The sequence below is a fragment of the Siphateles boraxobius genome, unplaced genomic scaffold, assembly GCF_051911475.1.
Source record: "Siphateles boraxobius isolate OS27281-9 unplaced genomic scaffold, OSU_SipBor_1 6, whole genome shotgun sequence".
NCBI lineage: Eukaryota > Metazoa > Chordata > Actinopteri > Cypriniformes > Leuciscidae > Siphateles > Siphateles boraxobius.
The window spans coordinates 25,643,188-25,663,615 of record NW_027509186.1 but is presented as its reverse complement, the minus strand read 5'-3'; the positions used below and the strand labels follow the sequence as shown (position 1 = coordinate 25,663,615).

The 20,428-nt window shown below is 38.6% G+C and overlaps 1 protein-coding gene across 22 annotated transcripts in view; it reads left to right on the top strand.

Annotated features, from left to right (window-relative positions):
- myo18ab (myosin XVIIIA b) overlaps positions 1–20,101 on the top strand; it is a 108,074-nt gene extending 87,973 nt beyond the window's left edge. For 13 of the 22 annotated variants that reach the window (XM_077208405.1, XM_077208404.1, XM_077208402.1 and 10 more), the window contains 12 exons: positions 467–571; positions 1,474–1,620; positions 1,728–1,841; positions 3,986–4,102; positions 5,853–5,936; positions 7,062–7,199; positions 8,140–8,325; positions 9,459–9,598; positions 10,282–10,326; positions 14,292–14,414; positions 15,238–16,720; positions 18,139–20,101. In XM_077208405.1, coding sequence (XP_077064520.1) covers positions 467–571; positions 1,474–1,620; positions 1,728–1,841; positions 3,986–4,102; positions 5,853–5,936; positions 7,062–7,199; positions 8,140–8,325; positions 9,459–9,598; positions 10,282–10,326; positions 14,292–14,414; positions 15,238–16,708 — 2,670 coding nt within the window. In that variant the 3' untranslated portion in view covers positions 16,709–16,720; positions 18,139–20,101. The remainder of the gene's footprint in view (positions 1–466; positions 572–1,473; positions 1,621–1,727; positions 1,842–3,985; positions 4,103–5,852; positions 5,937–7,061; positions 7,200–8,139; positions 8,326–9,458; positions 9,599–10,281; positions 10,327–14,291; positions 14,415–15,237; positions 16,721–18,138) is intronic. The other 9 variants (XM_077208410.1, XM_077208407.1, XM_077208406.1 and 6 more) reach the window with 4 other exon arrangements.
- Positions 20,102–20,428: the final 327 nt, after the last annotated feature.

Here is a 20,428-nt window from a genome sequence, read left to right as displayed (position 1 = left end):
CTTTGCCTCCTGTACAACATAAATAAACAAGACATATTCGGCCATGTGTTGAATAAGAATTTTCATTCAGCGTTGTTCAGCGCGCAGCTCTTGTTGCAGATAGCGACTTCCCATTTGTAGAGTGTCTTTGCCGCGGAGGTGCAGATAAGCTGAACTCATTGAGTTTTGTTTTGATGTATAATTCATGTGCCCAATTTTATTTTCCTCACGTATATTTCACCTTTCCCTCCTCTCCACTTAACCAATCAAGCTGCCAGTACAGTGCATCCTATAATTACCCTTCTTTCTCACGACCGAGTCCCTTGACTGACACTTGTAGATGCTCAGAAGCATCTAAAGACACATTTAGGGGATGTGTTTATATGTCTGGAATGACTGTATATGATTGGATTGACTCTTCAGGGTAAACCTACTTCACAAATGCCTTCCATGATGTTCTGTTACTGTGTTTTGTTTGTGTGAATAGCTCAAGCAAATGGAGGTGCAACTGGAGGAGGAGTATGAAGAAAAGCAGAAGGTCTTACGGGAGAGGAGAGACATGGAAGCCAAGCTGATGAGCGCCCAGGAGCAGGTACTGCACTCATTAAACTTGCTATAGAACTAGTCAAGCTTTGAAATATGATGATTTAATATATGCGGTATGGTTTTGGTTTTGAAATGGTTTTGTAGTTTTTGAATGTTCTATTCATCTGAGTAGAAAGAATCCTATTCAGAACTGTATCAAGGTTTTGTTTCCACAAAATTCAGCACAACTGTTTTCAACATTGATAACAATAAGAAATGTTTTTTGAGCAGTAAATCAGCAGAATGATTTCTGAAGGATCATGTGACACTGAAGACGGAGTAATGAATTTAAAATAGAAAACGATGATTTTAAATTTCAATAATATTTTAAAATATTACTGTTTTACTGTGTTTTTGGTCAAATAAATACAGCCTTGGTGCGCATAAAATACTTTTTTTTTTAAAAACATTGACATTTTTGGACATTTAAAATGAACATCTTTCTGTAAATCATGGACCAAAAATGCTAATTACTTTTTTTGCACTCTTTTTGGGTACATCCTTTTTTTTTTTTATCAAATCAAATGTCTACTCTAAGGAACATGTCCCTTCCTCTAATACCAAATGCAACAGACTAACAGATGCAAGCAGCAAATAATGATAGAAAATAATGTTCATGGCATAAACTAAAGGCCATTGATTGACTTTGGTTTGTCTTTTTTTTTAAGTTGAAATATTTTCAAAATCACAAAAAAAAGGTTGCGTTACCTAAATGAAATATAAAACATTACGTTTCAAATATGAACAAAAATATTATTCTGGTAAAGGTTATGTTCTGTCATTAAAAAATGTATTTTCTTTGTATGTTTCCTCAAAGTAACAGTTGCTAAACTCAACCAAAACCATCATTCCTAAGATTCAGTGTGAACAACATGTAAAGATAATATAAACTGTCTTTGGTGTTTTCAGGTGAGCCACAGAGATGTGGAGACAGAGAAGCGTCTGAGGAAGGACCTGAAGCGCACAAAGGCCTTGCTGGCTGATGCCCAGATCATGCTTGATCACCTGAAGAACAACGCTCCCAGCAAGAGAGAGATCGCTCAGCTCAAGAACCAGGTGTGTCTCTCAACTCCCCTGGGCCCGTGTCAATAACACATCATACATGAGGTCCAGTAGTAAACATACATTTCATTTTCGTGTGTTTGCATGTGTGCTCTTTACAGCTCGAGGAATCAGAGTTCACATGCGCTGTTTCGGTCAAGGCCCGAAAGTCAATGGAAGTAGAGATCGAGGACCTCCATGTACAAATGGACGACATATCAAAATCCAAGCAGGCGGTAAGTCTGTCTGTGTTTGGTAAAAGAATAACTCTTGATTTTATAGATTTTTTTTACTTCTTTTACATCAGAGTCAGAGGCATGCATAGACACAGACACCACCTGTCTTCATCCACCATAGGTGGCAGCCAGGATGTCGTTTCAATTATTTACCAGGGGGAAATGATTTCCGCCCATAATGGCACATTTCCGATCCCGGCTCTAATTCGAACAGGATGTATCGCTGTGAAATACATTACACTTTAATAATTCTGACATTGATTCAGTATTATTTAAGCGTGGAGAAAATTGTGTAATTGTGTCTTCACTGTAGCCTGTTATGAAGCGATATCAGGAGAGACGGATGCAGCCAAATTCTGCAGATGCTGTTCCCCTGTAGCTGTCTCCATATTGTTTTCTTTTTTTTGTCATCGCCGCCTGTCATATTTGCTCTGCTCTCTGGAGCAAGAGACACTCTGACAGAAGGGTGCGGTGAACATTTTAATTTTCTATAAAGCCGTTGCCATGCTGAAGCATTGTTTTGGTGCAGTCGGGTGATTTTGTGGCTATTTCTAAAACTGTCTCTCTTCTGAATATTTTTATTGATTAGCAAGAGCGTGATAAATGGTCTGGTCATGATCACTGTCTGATTAGCTTCAGGTCTGTCTGACACCCCCCTCCCCCCTGGGAGATCATGGATTTCCACTAGAGGATTTGAAGGTGCCTCAGGTTTGATACAATACACTTGCCAGACAGCATTTAACGGTGTGGAATGGATCTGCACAGAAAAAAGGTCAATGTCTTTTATTAGTGTCTTGTGTTAACGTATAATGGAAAACAGGATTTTCATTCATTTGTACTCATACTTCTGCAAAAAGCCAATCCATGTATATATTATTTATGAAAACTTGAAAAATGGGTTATTGAGAAATCATCGTAATATTAATGTCATAAGCACAAGCATATTATCATATGACCACAATTTACACTACCATTCCAAAGTTTGGGATCAGTAAGATTTTTTGGTTGTTGTTTTTGAAAGGTTTCTTATGTTCATCGAGGCTGCATTTATTTGATCAACAATACAGTAAAAGCAGTAATATTATACTGTGTATATTATATTAGAACTTATAATATAAACACTCTAAATTAATTAACTGTCACTTTTGGTCAATTGAATGTGTCCTCGCTGAATAAAATACTTGCTTAAAAAAATCTTTAAAATGGTAGTGTACATACAGCTAAGGTAATTTTCAGATTCAGAGATACAGTATTAAACAATCATAAAATAAGTCATTTACATATAGAAACCGATGTTGGGTCAGAGAGGATAAAAATGATTGTTTTTGATGCATGTCATGGAAACAAGTGCAAATTGTAGAATATAACCCATTTAATATTAATTTATTTACATTGGTTTGTGAAAGAGTGTGTGAAAAAAAAATGCAAGCTGCCTACATGAGGATGATTTTTCACTAAATCATTTAATTTCCTGCTTTTATGCTCAGTAGTTCATTGGTAATGTGTGATGTCTACATTTTTTGCTTTTACTAAAACATTTGAAAGATACTCCTCGGAGATTAGCTGCCTGTATTGTTGAGGTAATTATAATTGAATAGAATTAGACCTCTGATACTGTTTGACAGAGCAGGCAGTGAAGTGTTCGTCTCTAATTGGGAGATGGTGCTGTGTTCTCAGGGATTTATACAATGCAAGCAGCTACTGTTTAGTGACAAGGTGACAGGAAAATGATCTCTTTAAGGAATCAGGAGACTGGCTTTCAATTTCAAATTATCCAAAACACAAAGTATAGCGTTATAAATGTTAAATTAAAGATATGAAAAACTTTACTATATTTACGATATTGATACCTGTGGAAACATGTCATCACAATCTGTGAAAAGAGTCCATTAACCTAAATGATTATTCAAAAATTAAGTTAATTTGTGTGTATTTCCTTGGTCTTATTGTACTCACGAACCAATCATTCCCTGATGCATAAACCAAAGACACTTTTAACCTGAATATCCCCAGAAGTGCGTTGTATTATGAAAGTAAAATGGGTTGTGAACTTGCCAACATGTCTAGCATTTCTATCGGAGTTTTTATTTTAATTTGCAATCATACTTGTTTTTGTCTTATTCTATTGTTTGTGTCCTGTGCAGCTTGAGGAACAGCTGAGTCGTTTGCAGAGGGAGAAGAATGACCTGCAGTCTCGCATGGAGGAGGACCAGGAGGACATGAATGAACTCATGAAGAAACACAAAGCCGCCGTTGCCCAGGTAACTCTCTCCAGCACTCTGTCTCTGTCTGTCAGAGAGCTGTACAGAGCTTTTCTCTCATCATCACACACAGAGTAGATGTGTCTGTACATGTACATTTAAATGTTTTTGTAATTTGTATCATGGAAGTTCAATATGAATGTTATTTTTTTTTTTTAATTGCACAATCAGGTAGAATTTTTTTAAAATAGTATTTTACGAATATATACATTTTAAATAACAGTATTATTATCGAGCTTATGGTATATGAAAAGTGATTTAAATATTTATTGTTGGTATATTCATTAATTTATACTATATACTATTATATATTATTATACTATATATAAATATATATTCCAGAATTTAAGGTCTCTATTCATGTGTGAAAATGATTCTTCATGCTACCTCCTAACCATTCTTTCACTATTCAAGCCTGATGAATCTTGACATTGTCATCCCTGCATGGTTGTTTAAGAAATGATAAGCTACACACTCCATCAATTAGGGTTAGAAGAACTGTTGCCAAACATATAACATGCTACAAACATAATAATCACTGCAATAATGATCCAATCATAGACTCTTTAGCATCTGCCTATTTAAATCCAAACAGAAACTTTTTTTGGCCGTGCAGTGTGTGTGTGTATATATATATATATATATATATATACACACACACACAGTAACACACTATTATAAATTTAGGGATTATTTCACACTGCAAAATAAAAGCAGTGTGTACTACTTATTGTGTTGAATATTTAACAGGTTACAGCATTCACAGCAATAACAGTGCTATTGCATAGCAGGAGCAGCGTGAAACAAGCATAAAAAGCATTTTTGTTCACAGTTTTGTTGTCCTTTTCAATTATTTCTTTTTTGACACTGAGCGTATTGCATGCAACATCATTCCAACATATCTGACATTTTCCAGTTTGATTTATTGCTGTTTCTCAGCAACATACTTCCATCATAGAAATCAAATCTACAGCATCATTTAGTGTGTGCAGATAGACCACTCTGTATTTCTGCGTTTTATTGGTCGTTCGTGCCAGTGGGAAAGTGTTGCTGGAGCGATTGTCATTCATTTGAGTGTGTGGGTTGATTGTCATTAAGAGTGTTTTAAACACAGCATGCTGCAATGGCAGCTATGTAGAGAAGAGGTTTTGTGTCTCCACAGATTATAAGTAAACAGATCCTCTCCAATGGAACAGCCTGTTCCCTTGGGTTTACTTCAACTCTATGGTTCATTTATGGGTATATCAGGTTTTAAAATGCAGTCACATTCATACTTGACGCATTCAGATTCCATTTGAGGCTCCATTTCACTCATGCTTCTGTTAACATGCTATTTATTGCTGCCATTTTTTGTGAGATGTCATTAACAGACCATAAGATTGCTTGTCTGTCAGCAGCTAAATGGTTAGCCATGTGCTGTAAGATATATCACCAAAATAACATGCCATCATGCATATTTGCCCCTTCCTCTGTGCATTGCTTGCTGGTTTTTCTAAATAGTAAATGAAATACTGCATGTCCACTTTTTAAACAATGAAATAGATGAGTTGTGGTGAATTTTGCTGTATACAATCATATGAATTTTTCATACAAACAGAAAATGTGCATACTTATGGATCATGTATATAGCATAAACATAATGTTTAGATCACTTCAAGTAGATGAAAATAAAGGAATTGTAGGTTTCAGATTATATATCCTATGGTGTGTGTAGAAGACTCTGACCCCTCTGTGGTGTGTTCTTGTACAGTCCTCACAGAACCTGGCCCAGATCAGTGACCTGCAGGCCCAGCTGGAGGAGGCCATGAAGGAGAAACAGGACGTCCAGGAGAAGGTGAATTCACTTTGACATTCAAATGGAAATGCATATTCACAAAGTTAAGGTGCTTAAGGTCAAATTTATTTGCACTGCAAAGTTACAACATCGAGATAATATTCAGACTCTTCCTCTTTGAATAGCAGGGCTCTCAAGTTTTGAAGACAGGCTAGAGTGACATTCCTTTTTTTTGATTGGCTGATAAGTGGCAGACTCGACTAAGATCTCCAGGGGTGACGCGCTGGATTCCTGCTGGTTCCATAGTGAGAGCGGCGCGGCCAGAGAAATTTTGGGCTCTGCGGCATATTAAATATATTATAAATAGTTTTTCCGCGTGAGAAATACAATGTGTGGCGGGAGTGTGTGACAAAAGACCGAAATGAGTGTCTGTCATACTCAATGCGTGGCACTTGAGAGCCCTGGAATAGTTTATTTTTTCATAAGCTCAAGATCAGGCTCCACCCTTTCAAGTGCTTACTCTTGTATGAGATCAAGGTCTGACTCCGCCCTCTGAGCTTTGGACTCTGTAATGAGATACCATCAAACCCACCTCTCTAAGAATTTAATGATAGGATCAGACACTGAATAGACTCCTCCCCTCTCAGCATTTGATTATTTAATAATAGAATCAGACTCCGCCCCATCTCAGCATTTGAGTCTTTAATGATTGGATCAGACACTGCAACTCATGATAGAAATAGACTCTTCCACTCTCAGCATTTGAGTCTGTAATAATAGGATCAAACTCCGCCCCTTTCAGCATTTGAGTCTTTAATGATAGGATCAAACTCCGCCCCCTCTCAGCATTTGAGTCTTTAATGATAGGATTATTTCTTTGAAGAAAAATTCAAAGGTCTCAAATCCATTATTCAAACACTAGCACCATGTGTAATTAAGTATCAGAGCCTCTATACTGGTTTGAACTGGGTTTGACTTATCACTTAATGTAAACCGGCAGAGATATTTAAAAGGTTGATAAACCATGTAGGCCTTGTTAGAGACACCCCATGGAGGTGAGGGGCTTTTATCAGCAGATAATAGTTAAATTCAGCTGTTCAAGTTAGGATTTCAGTAAAATACAAATTACTTTTGTTTTTCCCAGTGTATGTGTGAATCCTCACTCTGTATGTGTGTGTTTGGCAGCTCACGGCCCTGCAGAGTCAGCTAGAGTTCCAAGAGCAGTCCATGGTGGACAAGTCTCTGGTCAGCCGGCAGGAGGCCAAGATCCGTGAGCTCGAGACCAAGCTGGAGTTCGAGAAGACACAGGTCAAACGCTTGGAGGTAAATTGGCAGGATGCATGTGTTTATGGGGGCTGAGTAGGCTGGGTGCTGGAAGTGTCAAAAGGTCAGTGCGCAGGCATTGAAGTGTTGGATAAGGATAAAGTTAATCTACACACCCCAGGCCTCTCCTCATTTTCCCACCGCTTCATAGACCTTTAACCCTTGTACAAGAAGTGTGTTACAATTCTCTAAAAAGATGGCACTACAAATTAAATGTGGATTATTTCTGTCCCCTCTCTGTGTTTTTCAAATCGACAGTGCCAGCCCCCCTTTTAGAGAGGAAATCTACATTTCATTTCATGTCTGATATATTTTGTTGCTGGAGGCAGCAGGTCATCTGTTTTTGCATTGTACACAGCTAGCGTAATTAAAATGTGTTTTCTCTAATGCACATTATTTCAGTGTTTTGTTTTGTTTGATTTGATGGATTTTTTGCTCCTTAAGTGACATTTTCCAGCAGCCAGTCCTCTTCACCATTCATCTCTGTTGGGTGCTCCTGCTCACCTGCAGAATTACAATTGGCACTCTGCACAAATTACAAACGTCTACTGCGCCCACAGCAAAATCTGTCAACAGAAGTGCTTTGAAAAGCGCTATTATTACTGATTTGTTGGACATATAACTCATTGGGCAATGTTATCTCTAGGGGCAGCTTGTTTAAACCATGCCCATTCGTAGCTGTAAAGAATCTCTGTTTTCCTAATATGTAGTTATTTCTGTTTCCATGCTAGTCTGCAGCCCACCTTTGGTGTGAAAAATCACAGATAAGTTGCTATGGAAGTTATTTGGAGTTTCACACCATATGCATAGCTTGACAATCTTGCATATATCAGCGCTAGACTTGCTAGATTTGGTAAACAACCAAAGTGGGTTCAGAAACACGCGATAGTGCATGTATTGCTGCATATATGTGGTAAATAAATGATTGCATCTTCTTCAGAGTCTTGTTGCGAGGCTGAAAGAGAATCTCGAGAAGTTGACTGAGGAACGAGACCAACGCAGTGCCAGCGAGAACCGGGAAAAGGAGCAGAACAAGCGTCTCCTCAGGCAGATTCGAGACATCAAGGAGGAGATGGCCGAGCTGGCCAAGAAGGAATCGGAAGCCAGCCGCAAGAAACACGAGCTGGTGAAGGGCCTGATCTGCTGTTCTGTTTCACTGATGTTCTCATTCTGAAGTGTCTTAAAGGGATAGTGCACCCAAAAATTTAATTTATGTCATCATTTACTCACCTTCATGTCATTCCAAACCGGTTTGACTTCCTTTCTTCTGTGGAACATAAAATAACGTATTTTGAAGAACCTTGGGGAAAAAACAATATTTGAGCCTATTGACTTCCACTATATCACAAAAAAAAATCCATAGTAGAAAGCAAGTCACACAGGTTTAGACAACATGAGAGTAAGTCAATTATAACAGAATTTCCTTTTTTGGGTGAGTTATCCATTTAAGCATATGATGAAAGCAGAAATGCGACTAAATGGGGACATATAGCTTCCTTCTAGTGAACTGGTTTGATTAAACCTCTTAATTCCAGACAGATTTTAATACTACAGAAAACAATGACATTCTAAAAATGGTGTGTAGCATTTTATCTGCAGATTTATGAGGGCTCTTTTCTCTTCCAACATGACATGAGATTCATAAGTCAGGTGAGAGAGACCGAAACCCCATTGGGATGAATAGGACTACCAACATTAGTGCCTGACCTCATGGATAAATTTTTTTTTGCCCACGGCCACAATGGTTGGTGAATGCAGAATTGTATTTAATAATTTTAGACATATAACATAAGGGAACCTATTAGCAAAGCATTGCATTCTGATAAATGTGGTCTCTTTTTTTGAAAGTTGAATCTTCTTTAGAAGTTGTTAATTACAAAATAAATATAAATATATCAATAATATATCAGTAAATACTAAGGATGCAGTAATATTGAAATTCTGTCTAATACATACTAACCGCTTATTATTTTAGTTTAGTCCCCAACAACCGATATATCGTCCAAATTCTATACTATTTTGTCTTAAAAAAACAAGTGAATTTAGGCATTTCAACATTATAATATACAGTATGAAATATGAGATTTATTAATTTGAGATTTAATGAAGATTAGATTTATCAGTGTGAAATATTAAATGAATAATGTTTTTAACATTAAGCGAGCATTAGATGACGGTAGCAAAGGTAATCTAAATGTAGAAAAAGACAGAAATGAGTACCTCGTTAGTTAGGCTGTAAATTTAACCCTGTCTCTTTAGGAAATGGATATTGAGAGTTTGGAAGCAGCCAACCAGAGTCTCCAGGCGGACCTTAAGCTGGCCTTTAAGAGGATCGGAGACCTCCAGGCTGCTATCGAGGATGAGATGGAGAGTGACGACAATGAGGATCTCATCAACAGGTAACACTTGATGCTCTGAGGACTCTTTATTTAATGCAGACCTCAGGAGAGCTTCTCCATGTGCATAAGTGGATAAACAACAGATAGAAAGAGAGAGAAGACACTATCTGGATGAATGCGCTGTTCACTGAGCTTTTGGAGACGGCAATCAGTGAGCCAGTCTCAGTCTCAGTCATCTCTTATTCACACTCTCTTAAATATTTATGCCTTGAAAACTGCCGCACATAATTTGGAGCTCCTTTTTTATGTAGTTGGTCTCATCTGTCAGAGGAAGTCATCTCCGTTCACCCTCATTCCGCGTCGCTGGGCTTCTCTTAGTGACCCGCACCTTACTTGTGCAGAGCTGAGTTTATTTGCTCACTTATGTGCGTGGAAGAACTCCATTCATCCTAATAACAGTAAATAGAGCCGTGCTTACACTTACATAATGGACTACGCAGAGCAGAAGTTAGAAAAAGGTCAGCATTCTAGGTAAACATCTTGAGCAATATGTAGCGCTAGAAAACTTTTACACCAGACATGATAAATATTCAATTACAAGCTGTGTTTTAAGACCATGACTTCTTGTTTTTATTTTATTTTTTTACAGCCATTGTTCTTTTCATGTTTAAGTTTCCATTTGAAACTCACTTATTTCTGCTTCTTGTTTTTTATGTTTGTTTTTCATTCCCTCCTACCTCCAGTTTACAAGACATGGTGACTAAGTATCAGAAACGAAAGAACAAGCTGTAAGGAGTTAAAGTTTGAACTTAAGTTAACATATTTTGATTCTCCTTTGCCCTCATTGGAAGATGATGCAGTATACATGCAGTCATTTTTGAGAAATGTAAAACAGAATAGGGAATATTCTGTACTGTAAATCTCGATTTCGACTCAAGAAAAGACTGGCAGCATCATGTGATACTGCATCACACTTCCGGGCATAACTAACATCACACATTTGGTTTTCTCCTTTTAATGCACGATGTTTTTATAATGTATGCATACTACAAACTGCATGCTTTTTCCAAGCAAAGTATGGTTCCCAATTATTTACCCTCCGCAGAGGCGATTTCCCCCACCCTGAACCCCCTGCTTTGTAAAACTGAACGTTTGGATACTTTGGATAATAACCATTCTGAGTGGAGGTCAGGTGTAGTTTCATGTCCACAGGGTCCAGAACATGGGCGATCCCCTGGCTGTCTAACTCGAGAGCCAGAAAGTGCTACATGCAGGCTTGTTGGATACTGCAGGGCCTTGTACAAACATCTGTGAGGGGGTTGCTCTGCCCCCCCCACCACCCCTCTCAGCCTTCCTTTACCTGCCATTCTCTCACTCTTGAATAATTCACACTTCTGTTCTTGGGACTTAGCAGCCTCTTAAGGCAGGAAAGAAAGGCGTGTTCCTCATCAATCTTTCAACCATGAGGGCTAAATAATGAATAACTCTCAAATGTCCTACAAAAAGCCCCCCAACTCATCTAGCAACGGCCTACAACAAAGTACCAGCCGTTGGCGTCGAGCCATTTCATTCCCCTGTCAATAGTCCATGGTCCGCACTGTACACCACTTAAAGCGTTTTCCAGTTTTAAAAACCCTTAAGCTTATTACCACTTATTACATCATGTGAGAAAGTATTAAAAGCTAATGGACAGTCTGTACATTACTTATCAGGTTTAGATGGATATGCTGTTCCAGAAATGTTTGTTTGGGTTCACACAGGGATGTTGACACTTCTGTTCGGATCATTCTATTGGGGAGTTCATGTTGCATTATTGTAAATGAGTCTAGCTGTAAGAGGATTGTTAGCTAAATACAAACCTTAGTAGAGAACCTACTATTCTGATTTTCCCAGAGCAAATGAGAGAATAGACAGGGCATAACGAATGACAAATGAGGAGAGCAGATATTTTGAAATGAGCTATAATTAGGAGAGTTGTGCCACATTCCCTCTCTTGAGGATTACTTGTTTATTTTATTCTGTGACATCTTTTTAAAACTTTGTTTATAATACATCATGAATTATTTGAAATTTTATTTTAGGTTAATTTATTATTGTATCATTTGACATTTTCATTTAGTTAAAGTTTTTCATCATATCTATTTTATTTCAGCTGTATTTCAATTAACAAAAATGTTTTAATAGTTTTAATAATAATAATAGAATTGTAATGATTAGTTTTAGATAACGATAATAACCATGGTGTAGATAGAGGTCGGACTTGTGTGCAAAGAGTAATTTTTTTTTTACATTACTTGAATATACATTAACAAACAGAGCTCTCAGTCGATTTAACATTTGTATCGTTAAATTATTAATTAATCAAATTGTTTGCAGTAACTCAAAATTTTCAAGTGTTGTTATTTTTTTATTTTTTTATAGTTGTCATTTTGGAGCTTATCAGCCATTGCACTGAAAACTTTGGCCATGAAAAATGTGTATTTCACAAAAGAAAGTCATATGGGTTTGGAAGACATGAGGGAAAATAACCATATTTTTTTAAGAACTATTCCTTTTTTCTTTTATTTTTAACCTAATTATTATAGATATTTCTAGAGATTTTTTTTTAAATTGGTAAAGAAATAGAGATGTAGACAAGAAACAGTTGCACTATATAAACATCCAAATTTGCCAAATTTAAGGGTCAAGAAGAGTGAGTGGGGATATAGAGAGAGAAAACAGTTCAGAGAGACAGAGACTAGGGAGGAAAACAGAGGGGTTGAGAGAGTTCTGTAGGTGCTAATGATAAATGTAATAGCCTGTAACAGAGATGTACAGCCAATGGAGGCATGTTGTCACAGACAATTAATGTCTCTCTTCTCTCACTGTGTTGTTTGTTTGTTCCCCTGGGCTTTGGTGCAGCTTAACTAATGGTATATGGTCAAGGACATAAATTGTGTGTGACATTTTGCATTAGCGCTTCATTACAAAGACCCTGCTGTCCTACTGTTTAGGGATGGGCCGGCTAGCAGAGCTCAAGGCTTATTCACACAACGTTCTCACCTCGGTTTACCTCCAGGGCACTAGGGCTTACGTAATAGCCAAAAAGGCTCTTGAAGAAATACACTCTCTGACACTCGTAAGTTGCCTACCCATATAACAACAAATTAATTTGTCCCTGGTGTATTCGCTGTAGTGTATCAGATCTTCTGATTTAGACCCTATCCAGCACCCTGACTGTGAGCGTACAGTTAGTGTTTAGTGACATCTGCGCTATCTCATGGGTCCATGCATATATAATATTCTCATATGCATAATACCACAAACAGAGAGCTAAGCAGACCGGAACTCTAATGTCAGAGAAAAGCAGCTGCTGCTTCAGTTTTGATCTTCTCTCTACGCCTGGGATAATGAGCTACTGTATGTTGTATAATTTCTTTGGGAGATATTTGACTCCTACAGTGCTGGAGGACAATAACAATGATTATTCAAATTTAATTTGAAACAAAATTGTGAAAAAGGCGTAGTTCGTAATCTGCCATCACAAAGTCTTCTCTAAAGGTTTTTTTTGTGCATATTTGGGGTGTTTTAACTCTCTAGGCCCTTGAAAGGCAATTCATAGTTATTCAGTGCGGTGTGCTGTGCGATAAGTGAAGGATAAGACTAATCTAAAGAGGCAGGGAAGCATTGACTTGCAAATCCAGCCAAACATAAATTCAATGGTTTTATCTAGTCCAGAGAAATGAGCAAACACGACTGGGATCCACAGCGCTGCTTTCTGTGTGAGGTGTTAATGCATCTGCTCCCAGGGACGTTCGGACTGTGTTTACTCGTTCTTATTGACAGCGCAACACTTACCTACCAAACCCATTTGTATCCAGAGATGCATGGTATTGCTAGCATGGTGAGCCAAGTTAATTACAGTCCAAAAATGGCCCGTTCCTTCATGCAGTCCTTTAACATGGTAGTCGAAGGTTACATTAGCCTGAAGCATTTCATTTAGTTAAGGAGGATCTTTCAAAAGCTTTGCACTACCTATAATTCCCAATTCCGTTTTATTCAGCTATAAATCACAGTATTTTTATAATAAAAGATAACTGAGTTTAGTTCTGGCACAGGCAGTATTGTAACCATTGTACAATTTCAAAAATGACTGATTTGTAGTGCTTTACATTGGCAACTTTAACCAACATATTCGTTTCACGGTTGATTTTAATAGATTTTTGGCAGAATAGCAAAATAGAATTGAATAGAAAAGCAAACAAATTATGAGTCGAATAATCTTTAATTGCATTAAATTGAGTACTTTTCAGGGTTGAAATCTATTTATGAGCTTGTCACAATCAACAATTTTGGCATTTTAAGTTGCTTTTTTTGAAAGCCTTCAAATCATAAGTGTCGATGATCCCTCAAAATTCTGCCTGTGTAGGCAGCCAGCTAGGTTTTGGACCAGATCTATTGTCTGCTTAGCTACAGTCTGAATGGTTTTCTCTTTTCAATGCTTTCCTTTCTTCTGGTTTGGCTTGGAGTTGTACTGACCTCACCCTTTTGGATGCCTCACATTATACAGAGCCAGCTTGCTGCAGGATTTTGTTGTTGGACTATAAGTCTGACTTACTAACACAGAGGCTTTTTCCAGGTTACTAGAGATAGGGCGCATGTATACGTACATTGGATCTCCACCCTAAAACCCTGTGTTCCTCCTACTAACAATATTTATGAACAGGTTCGGCTTGTTCATTTTTTTGATATCCCCTCTGTTCTTCTTGCACAGTGAGGGTGCCTCTGATACCGACTCTGAGGTGGAGGACCGTGTTGACGGGGTGAAGTCATGGCTGTCCAAAAACAAGGGCTCTGCCAAGAACCTGTCAGATGATGGTAGTCTGAAGAGCTCAAGGTCAGTACTGCAACCTCATTTCCCTCAGTTATCCCAGAGAGTGGTTTAACAAAACCCAATGCAGCAAGCAAGAAAAAGGTATTTGGAAAAGCTAATAAGCTAGCGCTAAGGGTATTTTCTGTTGGTATTGTCTAGCTTATTCTCCCCATTGTCAGCAGTTTGATAATAGAGCCTTCTATAAAAGGAAACAGCTTCACAGGCAGATTAATGGATATGCCCACTGGCCAGTTGGCATGCCTACCTGTGCCTTTCTGCTGAAAATGAATAGGTCTTTCCACCAGTGGACACTTTAGATTTTTACTGTTTATTTTTTTTTACTAGAGATTTAAGTTTGGCTCTTGGGGTTCTTGTGCTTTTAAAACCTCAAGACCTTTTGAGTCATAATTCTAATCATTTTGATAATTTCAGTCCTATCTGTCTGAAGCACTCTTCCTAGTATAAATCATCCTGCTAGAGAATTATAGTCCATATCAGCACCAGTTTTTGTGCAATTACCTGAAAACATATTTCGCTTAAAAGGATCTTTATGTCCACATTTATATGTAGATACCTGAGCTTATGGATTAACTATTGATTTTAAATCACAGAAGCTTTATAGTCTTTCTTAAGTGCCTTGAATATTTTCTGCTTTCAAACTTGATCTATATTCTGCCCTGTCTGCTTGGATATACCTCTACTGCTATCTTTTTTTGTGTGTGTGTCAGTCATCGTTTAAGTTTTTATCAGTGTTTTTTCTCATTACCATATTTCCATCTCTATCCTCTCCTCCCTCCATCTTTTTGTCTTTCTACACTGTGCACACCCCGTCTGCCCCTCCATCTAGATATGCTGTAAATGTTGATGGAAAGGAGGGAAAAGAGTGGGAAGAGGGTAAAGAATGGAAAGACAATGGCAAAGGTAAAGAATTAGAGCCCAGCAGGCCTGTATCTGTCATGAGTTCCCTCAGCTACAGGAAACGCTCCAACATGAAGGACTCCATAGGAGGTAAGGGAGACGAGAGTTCGCTCCTCAACACTCTCAAAGAACAATCCAATTCCCAGGACCTCTCCTCTTTCCGCAAGAACAAAGCCAAGCAAGAAGCTGAGGATGACTCCTACTCTGTCAGCTCCTGGAGGAAGGCAGTAGATGATCTTGACGATCGGGGTTCTGTCATCTCTCAGGCCTACTCGGAGGCAGCCAGTCGGGCAAGGAAGGGCATGGACAGCCGCTGGTCTGATTTTGATAAGGATTCCGTTGTGTCGTCTATAGCCCCGAGCCGGGTTTCCTCCTGTCGTACTGCGATGGATCTAGATGACGATGCTATTTCCAGCGTGAGTCGCATGAGTTCGGTAAGCCGGCGTCGGAGCATGCCTCGTCTCGACGATCGCCAGAGTGAATACAGTTCAGCCGTCAGCCCCAGCCTGAGTCGCTGCAGCCCAGGCAGCGTGAGCCGTGCCGACTCCCGCATGTCACTGTCTCGTAGCTGTCGCCTCAGTGAATTTGACGTGGAAGATGACGCCCGAAGCGTAACATTCAGTGAGGCTCGCTCCAGCGCTTACAGCCCTCACTCCACCTCCGGCCGAAGCTTCTCCATGCCTCCGCAAGCCCGGACCACTGACTCCAGCCCGCCTGAGGTTTCAGACGTCAAGCCAGTCAGTCACCGCAACTACCTTGACCCTGACCTGGAGGCTGCCATTAATGAAGTTTTGAGCTTCAAACCCATTAAGTTCAAGCGCACCAGCTTGGAAGACTCTGAAGCGGAGAAAGATAAGCCGGGCGAGGTGGAGGATGAAAAGAAGAGCGTCAGCAGCTCTAGGACTGGCAGAGACAGTGGCCGCTCCTCTAGCCTGCGCCGCTCTGCTTCAGCCGTGGACTTCATGCGTTCCAGCAGCAGCCTCAGCACACGCAGCAGCCACAGCAAAAAGGGCAAGAGCAAGAAGAAGAAAAAGAAAAGCCACAGCTCTGAATCAGACAGCTCCGACAGCTCCGACGACAGCCGCAAGAAGAAGAGCTCCAAGAAGAAGGGCAAGAAATCCAAGAAGAAGTCCAGGAAAGAGTCTTCGTCTTCCTCATCCTCGGAATCTGAGTCGAGCACAGAGTCGGACTCCGGTTCAGGAGCATCCACTATTTCTTACAGAAGCTCCAGCAGTATCAAGAAAGCCCCTGGCAGGCAGGCCTCAGGCTCTGAGGGCGAGCTAGAGCCTGAAGGCCCCTCTAAAGAAGCTCCACCACGGTCTAAGAAAGAAGACAAGAAGAGGAAGAAGAAAGTAGACAATCTTATGATGAAGTACCTGTACAGGCCTGACAGTGACTAAAGATGGCAGTAGGTGATACTTGGTGTGGGGTGAAGGAATGCTACAAGCATGGTGTTAAACTAATACTCAAGTACCTCAGTACTGTCTGATATCTATAATTGCATTTTACCATTACTTTACTTTCAGTTTATCTTTACACGGTGTTCTTTCACTTTCACTTCATTTTCATAATGAATGTTATAATAACTAAATTTAAATATTTCATAAGACTTTTTGGCTCCCCCTTAGAAGTTTGCCGTGACCCCCCTAGTGGGTCCTGGCCCCCTGGTTGAGAGACACTGTTATATATCATTTACTGGAATATTTTTGTGATATATTAACTCAAGATAACAGCTGTGTAACTAAAGTCAGTTTGAAATTCTTTCTCTGGTCTTGGACATAATTAAACATAAAATCGATTAGGGCTGCTTGCCAGCAATTAACCTGAAATTTGTATTATTATGGGGAAGATAAGACAAAGTGACAAAAAGTTAGCATTGACTTTTTGAAGAGGGTGAGGTATTCATGCTTTCTCTACATCTCAACAAGGGCAGTTCATTTATATGCTAATTCACTGATAAGATTATGATCATACAAAGAATATTACAAGTTGTTTTAAAATTAACCATAGATTTTTATAGAAGTAGATTTTTTAATAGACAGTTTGATGCTTTTATTTGTATTCAACTCTGTACTGACTTGACTGCGCAAACTTCTGTACCCACCCACCTGTTCTGTACTAGGGCTCATAATATATCGGTACTATATTGGTTATCATCCGATTTAAATTATTATTAAAAATTTAATGTGCTGCTATTGGTCAATATTGGATATTTATTTGTAAAAATAATTTCCCCCATTTTTACTTTTAGGTAACTTTTGCTGTAATCTAAAGCTCACTTTAAAGTTTATTATCAATTAATCACGGTTAAATGTATTCTTTAGCAAATCTTGTAGCTTGTAGCTTGTAGCATTTATAAGGATTGATTTTAGTTTAGTGTTTTTCATTTTTAAACTATTTATGCAATATATTATCAAATTTTAACATCAATTATGTATCAGTTATCAGCCATATTTTAATATTGATGCATCCAACAGTAACTTACCATTACTACCATAATCACCTCTTAGTATTATTATTTTTTCTTTAGTATTTATCTAATGGTAATTTAGTTACCTAATGAAACTGTCGTTTGCTTGTACAACTTCACTAACATTTATCCGATAAGGTGATGTTTCATGGCACTACACCTGGTGTGATTTGGATGTGATTTGTGTGTATTGCACCACTAACGCATCACCAAAGATTTTCCTGAATTATAGGGCCTGTTAAATATTGTTACACCACATTCTAAAGTTTGATAGCCCAACATTCCTTCAGAGATTATCCTCTTCGGTCCCTCTTTCCACCTGTTGATCCTAATCAAAAGATCTTTATCTCCCCGCTCCAGCCCACCCTCCTGTCGCAGACGCTTCTGCCTTGACAGATCTGATGAAGAAGAGGAAGAAGAAAAAGAGGAAGGGAGCGCGGGCCGAAGCACGTACCGTTCCCGCTACAAACGCAGCAGCTACCTGAATGACAGCGAAGGCGAGACCACCGCGTAGCTGCCCCCCCCCCCCACCCCAGCCCCACCCCACCTCCACACACGCACTCACTTTCACAGAAAGGAAGACTTTTCAGTTAAAATTAGTGTCTTCCGTAAACTTGGATCCAGATGAGAGGATTTCAGCGAGGAGGAGTATGATGGGACGCACTCTGAAAAAGATATACCCATCATTTGACTTGTTATTAGTATTATTATTTTACATGTGCTTTGTGTTTAGAGCTTTAAAGGGTTTGTACGGCAACATGAATCACAGCACTGTTGACTCTTTCCTGTTTGTGTGCTTTTACTTCTGACATTCTTCCTCTTCCTTTCTAAATAAGCAAATGCTGTGCTTGCGTTGCTGCCCCGGTCAGGATTCAGTAATGGATATTGCTTGGGGCAACGTGCTACAGCCTCTTGCATGGTCACGGCTGAGCCAAAGATACATGGCACTATGTAAACGAGAAATGTCTGGGTTTTACTGTTCTGTTAGATTTAAAAGAAAATTAAACCAAGAGAAAAAAACGCAAAGAAAATATTGTATCACCAAAAAAAAAAAGCTTTGTTTTGGGTTCATGAGCAAATTAGTTTTTCGTTCTTGACTTTAAGTCAGAAGAGAGGAGGGAGTTGAGGTGGGACTGATTTAAGACCACTTCCTTTCTATCTCTCCAACTGAACACACACAGTATTTTTTTAACAAACTTGCTTTTATCTTTCTCGCTCTGCCTCTTTGCTTTCATACGGTGAAGAATTCATGTTTTTTGCTTGAATAAGTGAGAGAGTACACCATGCCTCCTGATGAAAATAGAGCCTATTTCTCCTGTCTGTCTTTAGTTTTTTGATATTTTATGTGTAGAGGAAAAATGTTGATCAGGTCAATGATATGAGAAGTGAGCAGCGGTTTGGGGTGTTTGGGTCTGGACTCTCATCTTTCCATAATATGCCTTGTCTTTTTCTGTTCTGACTGTATTGACTAAGTGCTTGCTCATAGTAGGTGTTATATGGCTCAGCGTTTTTTCTTTCTTATTGTGGTCGTTGTGGTTCTCAGGCTTTATGTTTTGGTTACCGTAGATGTCTGACTTTCTCAAGGGAATGCCTATATTCTTGGGTATATGGGGCATTGTGGTAATTTCTCATCCAACTCCACTGATCCTGGATAAACAAACAGCTTGCTTTTCGTGCTGATGTGATGCAACCAGAAGCACAAGATGGAGACAGAACCGATACTGTGAAATCCCAGCTTCCCTACACCATGTCGTCACATTGGATTCATCAGTATTTTTGGCCTTACCTAATGGCTTTGAGACTCACATGAACCTGTATGGACACGCACCCCTCCGAACTCCGTTGTTGCCTTCCGTTGTTGTTGTTTTGTTCTTCTGCTTTTATTGTAGTATTTATGATCTAGCATTGATGGATTGAGCGAAGCTGCCAAAATATAAAACAACAGCATAATAGCAATGAAAGGATCTCATTGCTTCTCTTTGATTTTTAAAGGGAGACAGCGTGTGTATTTTACATGTGTATTAGTTTTATAGACCCTCTGCAAAGGTCAACCACTTTATCCTCTTTTCTATGCAGTCAATATTGATTTTAATATGGAAAAAAATGATGTCTTTGGCGAATTAAATCACATTGCTTCAAGAAGCATAACATTTGCTGGCTGTACACATTAATATAAAAATATATAAATATCTGTATGATTCATTTTAGCTTTCAAAATAGCTAATGTTTATTTTCTTTATTGAATAAATGACCACTTGATATAAGTAATAATTTTGCATTACAGCTTAATATATTGTAAATAAATGATGGTGATTGTTTTAGACATATTGTTTCAATATACTTATTTCATAATTCATCTTTTTTTTAATGTTTAAGCAGTCTTTTTTGTTCAACACACCACTTTCTTAAATTTTAAAGCTGCTGTGTATAATTTCTGCACCGTTAGTGGTGCCAAATATAATTCCAAAGAAATTACACGCAGCAGCCTTAATTTTTTCTTTATCCAGAGCTTTTATCTTTTAATAAATCTTGTCAGTAGAAAGATAAAACCTCCAATATTCACCATCTCTATTAGAGCAACCGATTCTGAGTGTGTCTTTTATATTTCCAAAAAATCAGAAGAAACATCTGAATGGAGCCTTAAATTTCA